General features: G+C 30.2%; 2 protein-coding genes across 2 annotated transcripts; both read left to right on the top strand.

Annotated features, from left to right (window-relative positions):
- On the top strand, positions 286–1,383 carry LOC109335655. The gene is made up of 2 exons (XM_019571813.1): positions 286–419; positions 902–1,383. Exons 1-2 carry the CDS (start codon positions 373–375, stop codon positions 1,161–1,163), a joined length of 309 nt encoding a protein of 102 aa, XP_019427358.1. The 5' UTR covers positions 286–372; the 3' UTR covers positions 1,164–1,383.
- Positions 5,426–8,296, top strand: LOC109335003 (probable E3 ubiquitin-protein ligase RHY1A). The gene is made up of 3 exons (XM_019571026.1): positions 5,426–5,794; positions 6,507–6,691; positions 7,632–8,296. The coding sequence occupies exons 1-3, from the start codon at positions 5,615–5,617 to the stop codon at positions 8,050–8,052; spliced, it is 786 nt and encodes a 261-aa protein (XP_019426571.1). The 5' UTR covers positions 5,426–5,614; the 3' UTR covers positions 8,053–8,296.

Consider the following 9,704-nt stretch of genomic DNA (forward strand, 5'->3'; position numbering starts at 1 on the left):
AGTGTACTTCATAATTTCCAAAATGACCTCAACCTTCAATTAACAAAGAAGCTTCATAATTTCCAAAATGACCTCTCTTTAACCATTTCTAGAAACATTTTTATAGCAGTGCCTCAAAAGCAATGGTTTAGAAGCATAGATTCATTTTCCATAATATAGTGTTCTCACATGTAAAAATCGCCCTCCATATCTGAATTTGTGCTTCAAATGTGCGACAGAACTTATTCCTCTACTATATTCTTTCCTTACTGGAAAGTTGAAACACTGGACCATTATAAATAAACATGATACATCCAGTGTTGAGACATTGTACATGCAACGTACTGCATAAATTTAATATTAGCTAATACCTGATTTTCATTGATTCTGCTTATGGTTAGAGGTGGCATCACCAATAATGCAAAGATTTTGCTTCTCCGGTAAACTAATTATCATTCATAACTTTCTTAATGATCAATTAAAAGGGGAATTTATTTATTTATACATCTTCTACTTCTGAACATCATATATTTGATGTCCTATAATTTTTATCTATGTCTCAAAATTTTATTTTATATAAAACATGCAGCTCAGTGCAAGAACTCTTTTGGTCCATTTTATAAATAAAAAAATTAATGGCCAGTGAATAATGTTCCTATTTTGATATTCCAGAAACATTATCCATTGGAAAGTGATTAGTTTGCTGTCTTATTTCATTTATTAATTCTTAAAAGTCTATATGTTAATTAAATAATTATCTAAGGGTTTGTTTGTGAATTGGGTTTTAGAGAGAAATAGAAAGCTTGAAAGTCATAAAATACACATGACTCTGAAACCTTTCATTTCTTTTCCTCCTTTCCGAAACTCAACTCGCAAACAAACCTGTAACATATAACATTAATGAAATGTGAAAGCCATGCAGGGGAGCTAAGCGATCAGAGAGTGGGGTAGGCAAGTTCTCAGGCACTGGTTCAGAAAGCTGTGGGAAGATAAAGGATTCATGTGCAGCATGCTGGGTTCCACACCCACGCACTGGAATTTTCTTCCCAAAAGGTCATGAGTGGGTAATGGACGATGTTCCAGAGGGTGCTGCTTGTTTCACTCAGAATCATTGGTTCAGAAATATTGATGGTGTGGACTGTCCCAACCCAAACCTTAATGCTCCACAACCACATTCCCATTAATGGGATATCAGTAATAAAGCAATATCTAAATCTAATCAATGATTTTATATCTACCAAGATTGGAACAATAGTTTTGAGTTTCAATTAATCCTCAATGGCTATCAGGAGTAGCTCTGTAATATCTTAGTTACCAATGAGAATAAAACTAATAAGTTATAGCATGGCATTTAAATGTAAAAAAAGTGATTTTAAACATTTTATGCGTGATGCATGCGATGATTATAACAAGTTTATTAAGTTTGCTATCCGTATACTCGGGCATCTGATAAAGAAGTCAACAATATCACTTTCTGGGGTTAAAGGAGATATCATGTCATTCATAAACAATTAATTTAATTTAAACCATTAAGGAATGATATAAATGGATACAAAAAGATCGTCCTATTCAGAATAATATAATTTAAACCATTAAGGAATAATAGGAAAGAGAGTAAATAAACGAAAAAATAACATGTTAAAAACATTTTTATTCTTTTATATGTAATGGAATATTTAATTTGCCATTGAAAATACATAAAAAAAAACAAAGTAATTTTTCCATTAATGAAAAGGATAATTGTTCTAGGAAAGGGATGTTTGGGGTGCAGCATGTTACCATTTATATTAGCCATTAGACGATAGCTTTTCATCCTTTGAACATATTAATAACTACGAAACAAAAAGAAATCAGGGGAGCATTTATACTTAGTGGCTGGTGCGAACTTTAATTCGAATTAAAGTATCAAACTCTATCCATAAAAAAATTAAACTCTAATGCTGTTGATCCTTTTTTATGTATGCCCTCTGTCTTTTTATTTTATTACCTATAATCTTATCTTGTATAACGAATGATAAACACTTGCTCTCATTATTGCAATAGCTTAACAAAATGAGATATTCTGTTAAATAAGAGAGAGATATTATCATAAGGCTTTAAGCGAATACATCAAGCCTCTATGGCTTGGTTAGTTACCATTTCCCAAACTTTTTGAACCAGATAGCAACACTGGTATATAAATTAATACCGAAGAACTTGTGCTAATATGTGATGATCGACATAGAGAGAGGAACTTGATTTTCAATCAGATTTTGTATGAGCTCTGGGAATAGTTGATTTTAATTTCATTCACATGTTGTATAAAGAAAGATTGGTACTTTTTTAATTATTTGTATAAGGAGATAGGAGGAAAATTGCACCATGCAACTACTTAGATGAATTATTTTCTATTCATACATTTTTTAGCAATGGGCAAGGAAACCAACAATCAGAAGGAAATGTTGGATAAGATGATCAAACATACTGTATTATGGTGTCAATAACAGAAAAAACAAGTATAATTAAAATAATTTCACAAACTTCGTTATCATAATGAAAATGAATGTTACAAACTTACAATTCATTGAATGTGCAGTTATAAAATCTAGCGAAATAACATGTTATTTTCAAGAGAGAGAAAAAAATGAATGCATTAATAGATATAAGTTTTATATATGATTACTGCATTATGCATTATCTATTATTTATGTTTAATCATCATTAATTATTAAAAATATAATACAAATTAATTATGTATAATATATTAACTATGTAAAAACTTTTTAAATTGATAATGCATATATTACACTATGTTTTTAATGAATGCTCCTATACATAACTTTTAAAATAGAACGAGGAATTCAAAAATGTAATATGTATGTAATATTATAGTAAAGATTCATACACAGTTATTATTTTATTTATTATTTATTTGTATTATTTTTTTTAAAAATCAATAATAATTAAATATAAATGATAGATAATATATAAAAAATTTAGTGATTTTTTTCCTTAATTTAAAAAATGGAAAGTTAGTTTAATATAAAGGAAGTAAATGATGTTAGAAAAAATGTTCGTTTGTTATACGGATTTCAAAGTGGTAATCTTTTACGTGTCTCATTGTTGACGAAAATATGGGGAAGTAGTTAAATTTCAGATATGTAATGAACATGTTGATACATAGTTTTATTTTTTGTCATTTTCAATTAAAGATCACCATTGAGGGATTTTAGTAAAAAAAATCATTTAGTATAGTTTCTATATATCTTTCAATGATCTCAGTCATTTCTCAATCATTTTGCTTAAACCACTCCAACAAATAATGTATAAGTTTAATATATTCTCACTCCATCATCGACTATTCATATTTTATTATTATTAACTCTTCAAAATGTAATACAAATAAAAGGTAAATAATATATTAACTATATATAATTTTTTATGTATAAATAGTATATGATAAAGTAATAATACATAAAATTCATAGAGTATCCATTTCATACATTTTTTCTCTTCTTTTATATACTGGAATATCTTCTCATTCTCCGCTAGTTGTCCGCACTTTTCTATCACTAACTGGTAGGATCAATTTGTTAAATTCCTATACTACAAAGTTACCCCACCCAAAGACGAATTATCATTCACATTCATGCTTTAATTTGGATAACATAAAAAAATTACATCTCCACAAATAGGACTTATCAGCACATGCTTGAAATATGTATTATATTTGTCATTTGGGTATTGAAGTTCGATTAACAATCTATAACTAAAAAATAGAACTTAGAAGAACCCAAAGAGGTCAATATAATAAGATATTGAAGAGAGAGCCACTGAGATTTAGAATCCTAATAATTAATATATAAGTAAGACTATCTTGACAACGAGATTTATATTCTCAATCTACTAGATAATGATAAATATATATTCGTTACATTATCAATAATATTTATTAAATAATAATGATCGGTTACATTAAAAGTGGTCTGAACCCAAGAGAAATTTACTTATATATTGTATATTATGTTAGAAGTTGAGTTTTTTCAATTGTGGCTTGAAAGAGTTAATATCACAATTATATTTTTAGGGATACTCAATGGAAGATAAAAAGATTAATCATTCACTATTATTAATGTCAGTCAACCAATAATTGTTTTCCATATTTAGATATATCGTTTTTTTATATTTGATTTTATAAATAAATGGCCACATATTTATTAATTGTGGAAAAACTCTTTGAGAAAAAACTTAGGATAGGACAACAACCCTCCTTCCATATAGAAAGTTCCATTTATTAAATTTGATAAAAATGTAATTAATTTGATATCACAAATTAATACTTCTATAAATAAAAGTTTAATATATTAAAAAATTACAATTAAAATATATAAAATTTATTATGAATAGTAATATTAAATTTAATTTTAGAAGATAATGTGATGATAAATTTAATTCTATAGATATGTTGGAAGAGATATAGAAAATAAGAAATATTAGTTTTAAAATTGAAATAATTGAACATTACTGCAATAAAATTACCATTTTGTCCATTTTAATTTTTTATATAGATTAAATAAAGTAAAATCAATTCTATATAATTTCTTAGAAGTTTTCTTTTTATATCTACAGTGTGTATAGGCACTTCGTGTCTGCGGTTAACATTGTTGGTACTTATTTAATTTTTATATATTTTATTTTTCAGAATTAGAATGTATTAATTTATTGTGTTTGATGTACTTTATATTATAATTTTTTGTGTTTATTATAATTTCCAATGTAAAGTGAAAGATGTGATTAATTAATATGTTAATGATGTTTATTTAAGATTATATAGTTTTTTTTGTAAAAATTAAATAATATTGAAGGCAAAATAGGAAATAAAAACTACACCATGATAAAAGTTACATCATGTTTTACCTTTATATATGGTACAAATATAGATATTACCAAGATTATTTGTTATTATGTGACAACGAGGTTTATATTCTCAACCCACTTTATACACAGGATCTGAATCTGTTGTCCCAAACATATATCGAACCAATCATAAAAAATAAAAAAAAATCATAAGTTTTTAATTTTTTTAACATATTATAATTAGTTTGATATATGTTTTAGAACAAAGATGCTTGTCCTTATGCACAACTACCTAAAGTTACTTTAATGGTTAAGGGAATACTGCATGACTTAACTTTATATAATTAATAATAATAGCGTAAAGTTTATGCACCAAAAGCATTAATGTCCGTTAATGCAACTTACATAATTCTTCACCTGAATTAAATTGAATTTAATTAAATTCCCCATCCCACCCATACTAATTTGCGCCCTTTCGCACTACCAAGTACCAATGTATATTAGTGTAGCAACATATAGCATCTTTTTGTCAATTTAATCCATAATTTTATTTATTTCACATTATCGGTGCTTCTTCGAAATTTCTTAGAAAACAAAAAAGGACAAAAAAACCGGGTTGGATTTGGGAAAAATTGCAGTGACTGCTTGGTTTCTTCGTGGAAATTGCCGTTGACCTTTGTTTCTTTCCCTTTTATCTTTTATTACTTTCATCTTTTTTCATTCCTCAACTTAAAATATCTATTTCATCGCATTGTGTCTGAAAGAAACACTAAACACATAAAATCGTGTTTGACTGTGCATGACGAGCGCTTCCGAGTTATTCAACAGAAGGCATTATCGATTTGGAGTTGGTCGAGATTCTCTTGATCCAACCTTCGATTCTTCTCCCTCTTCAGATCTTCACCTTCGTCTCCACGACGCCGATTCTCTCCGCCGCCACGATCATGTTCGCCGTCTCCGCCGCCGTTCCTCCCACACCGTACTACTTACTATTCCTATTCTCTAACACCTTATTTTTTCCCATCTGTTTTCTGTTTTATTTTAATAGCCTTATTAGGTTAATTACACTTAGAATCCTTATAATCTTTAAAAGCCACACTTGCTCTAGATTCAATTATCATTGCACATGTAATTACATAAGAGAAGTAAAAGCTGATAAAAAATACACAAGAGTCGTACAAGGGTCACCCGATGTTTTAAATTGGGGTTATTGCGATTGCAGTCATTGTGGCCGTTGCGATGTGGATTGTGACTCGTTGTGGTGTGCACTATTTTGTGAGTAAAAAGAATATTTTTGATATCAATGTGGTCTGATGCAGCCCAAATACGGTCTGATTGCGGTTGTGTTACGTTGTGATGCGGTTATGGCGGTCACTGTAACCACAATATTACGGCCGCATCACATGATGCAGTCTACAATTTGGAACACTGGGGTGACCCTTTGCACGAGGGCTCCACGTACTGGGTTTGGGATCTGGGAAGGGTAGATGTACAAGTCAGGGGAGTCCGATGTAACTCCTGATTGATATTATTGAGCTCACTTCTTCTTTAAATGGGTTTTTACTTTGTAGTGATGTAAGTTATATACTTGTAATGATAAATTGATGATGATAATATTATAAATGTTAGAATTTGCAAATTGACACTAGTGTGTTGTGTTGAGGTTTTCTGTTTGTTCATTATTTTGTTAGGAGGGTGGAGCGGATAGGTTTATTCATCGCCGGAACCGTTGGCCTGTCTTAAATGATAGCGATGATTCTGCAGAAAATGGGAGAGATGTGAGAGTGAGTGCTAGAGACGTGCTACCTGTTGAAGTGCTACTTGCAAGGGAAAGACTCCTTGAGAGGCTGAGAGGGGACCATGTCTCTACCAACAGGTTTGACATTTAAGAAATGTTATGTGTTACTTTATTTCTGAAACATAAAGGATGCTAGTAGGTTAAATATCAATGATGTTACTTTAGGTGAGATTGAGCTGGATATGCTAACATATGAGTAAAATCAATTTAATTTTTAGGCTGATTGCAAAGTTGTTATAACTTTATAGAATTAGTTCATTTAGTGGTGAAAGTTTAGTAACCAAGATATCACGTGTTCAAATCTTAAAATATGTTTAAATGGAGACGACTTTGGAGTGGAAGGGAGCATATGAGAAAACTTTCATGTTAAGCAAACATTCCTTTTATTTGAGAATTTTTAACATGAGGATTAAATGAGAGGTTATGATGAGGTAGACACCTGATATCCATTTTCATAAACATTTAAAATTCTCTCAAATGAGAAATGAAAATTTATCCCTCTCCTCCAAAATCCTCCACCCAAAGATACCGGAATGGATAACATAATGTCATACTACATTGTCCCCGTTATTGAATCATGATCTTATTTGTATAGCTTGATTGAGTTAATTGTGTTCTATTAACATTGTGACACAGAGAACATAGTGCATTCTATAATGAATATTATCACCCAATCATTATCTGGATTCAATATTTTCTTTAATAGCCTCTATAGGTTATTATATATTCAAGTGATATTGTGGTAATGTTACATGCTATTAGTTGTACTTATTTTGTTGAGTTTCTCTTAGTACAATACTTGTGTTATATAAAACTCGTCTAATCCCCATGGTAATGCTACTCTTGCTTCTAATAATCAGACTTTTTTGTTGTCAATATTATTTTTGCATCCTTGATCACTGTTAAAATGAATTCCATTGACAAACTGAGATAGAATTTTCACCTCGTATGTTCATTTTCACATGAAGGTCTTCCGAATCTCTGATTCAGTTTTAATTATTGTTTTCTGTTTCCTTAGGCAACATGGTAGAGACTTGATGGTTGGAGATCAAGCTAGCGAAATATCAAATGATGTTCCAACTGTGGGCTATCTAGTTAGTGACTTGACTTCCCAAATGGGACGGTCACAGCTCTTACAAGAGCTAAACCAAAAGCCACCTGGACTCACTCAGGAGGCCATTGACTGTTTGCATCTGGAAGTTTTTATCAGCACGGTGACAGCATTGGAGTCAAAAGTACTGCAGGATTGTAGCATATGCTTAGAATCTTTCACGGATGGTGATAAGCTGATATGTTTGCCATGTGGACATAAATTTCACTCTGCTTGTTTGAATCCTTGGGTTCGCAGTTGTGGAGACTGCCCGTACTGTAGAAGAGGTATAGTTGTAAATAGTCACTTACCAAAAAAGAAGCTGAATAGTTTATACTATATAGGTTAAATTTCTTTTATTATGTGCTTGTATGAAAGGATGAGAATGTTGTACTGGAGTTGGCTTATTCACTGATTAAGTGTTTTATGGTTCCCACCACATCCTTTAGTCATGGACAAGCCTTGGCATGTTTAAGGTAGCAAAACCGTCGACCAGAAAACTCTTTCACGTTTGTGAATGATTCTTGCCTAATGATATAAATAGTGTATGCAATTTGTGTACTAAATCAATGAAGTCAATCTTTATTTATTATCAACCAGGAAATCATATCCTTTGTTGTGTACATAAATGTTGGCAGGAAACAAGGTATTGTTCCACCCTGGGACCCATGAAAGAGAGCCGTGTCCTTAAAATTCCCACAAAACCCTCGAGCCAATTATGTTGTGTGCATCTAAATTAATTAGTGGTGGCAGGCAACAACAACATTCTAAATTGGTTGTTTTTTTGTAGAGAAAGCTGCACGTGAAAAATTCTAGGATATAAGAGGTTGATAAGTTGCACTAGATACAAACAAAGTTGTAGAACTAATTGTCTTTCATATTCAGTCATTGAAGCAGCGAGTTGTGCAATAATCGAACACTTTCATCGTGCTATTAGTGGACACTTCTGAAAATTTTCGATAGTGAGACTGTGAGAGTTGTGTGGGAGGAATGGGTGGTGAGGAACTGACATATATATGAAAAAAGGAGAGAATGATGGAAACTTTCTCCAATTTCTCTCATGTTTCTTACTTTTCTCTAGAGTTGTGGTGTGAGTGAATCGTTAAAGGAAGTGAGCAAGTGTGTGGTGGTCCATAGTTTGGGAAATTATAGATAATTTCCAGTGTAGTTTAATTCTCAATTTTCCAACATATGAAACCGTGAAATGATTCAAATAAAAACAATTCCATATAAGAGGTCTTTACAAGTATTACCATTCCTTACATTGTGATGAAGTTTGATTGTCCCAATCCATATAAGTGAAATCATGAATAGCCCAAATAAGAGAAGATCATATATGAGTTGAAGGTGCAGTCTTAGTGATGAGCAAGACAATGTCCAAAGAGTCAGACCAGTAAATAAGCTTCTTGATCCCTCTGTTCCAACAGATATTTAGTCTATAATAGAGAGCTGAAAGCTTAGCCTTCAAGTAGTCAAATTGCTAATAGATTAATTCTGATATATCTATTGTAATTCATTTCCATTATTTCAATATCTCTATTGTAATTAAAATTATTTTTTGATATTTTATTTTCATATTAAATTAATAATTATACATTAAATGTTTTTTTCATTCATGTTTAATAATTAATTTCTCCATAATACTATTCTAGCTTTAATTTAATTAATATGGATATCATTATTTGTTATTTTCAAAATTACCGCAAATAATAATTATCATACCGAAATGTTTTTTACTTTAATTCATTACATATTCAGGTGGATTTTTCCATCACCTTTTAATATAGTATTCTATATAATACTATATACAAAGAGTGAATCAATCCATAATACTTTAGAGATGTAAATTATGAGAATAATAAATTTGATTTATAAAGTTATAAATGAATAGTTAAAAATAAAAGTTAATTAATAATTATATGATTACTTAAGAAAAGTTGCATACATTTATATTTTACTTTTATGATTTAAATTTAATTTAATGGTACATATTAATTATTG

The sequence above is a fragment of the Lupinus angustifolius genome, chromosome LG20 (assembly GCF_001865875.1).
Source record: "Lupinus angustifolius cultivar Tanjil chromosome LG20, LupAngTanjil_v1.0, whole genome shotgun sequence".
Lineage (NCBI taxonomy): Eukaryota > Viridiplantae > Streptophyta > Magnoliopsida > Fabales > Fabaceae > Lupinus > Lupinus angustifolius.

What these genes read in the sequence shown, in the direction of transcription:
- LOC109335655 (XM_019571813.1), top strand. Translation starts at nt 373, where the DNA reads ATGGTTAGAGGTGGCATCACCAATAATGCAAAGATTTTGCTTCTCCG. An exon ending in GCAAAGATTTTGCTTCTCCG is followed by an intron (nt 420 to 901) that starts GTAAACTAATTA and finishes AAAGCCATGCAG; the next exon opens with GGGAGCTAAGCGATCAGAGA.
- LOC109335003 (XM_019571026.1), top strand. Translation starts at nt 5,615, where the DNA reads ATGACGAGCGCTTCCGAGTTATTCAACAGAAGGCATTATCGATTTGGA. An exon ending in GCCGCCGTTCCTCCCACACC is followed by an intron (nt 5,795 to 6,506) that starts GTACTACTTACT and finishes TTATTTTGTTAG; the next exon opens with GAGGGTGGAGCGGATAGGTT. An exon ending in GACCATGTCTCTACCAACAG is followed by an intron (nt 6,692 to 7,631) that starts GTTTGACATTTA and finishes CTGTTTCCTTAG; the next exon opens with GCAACATGGTAGAGACTTGA.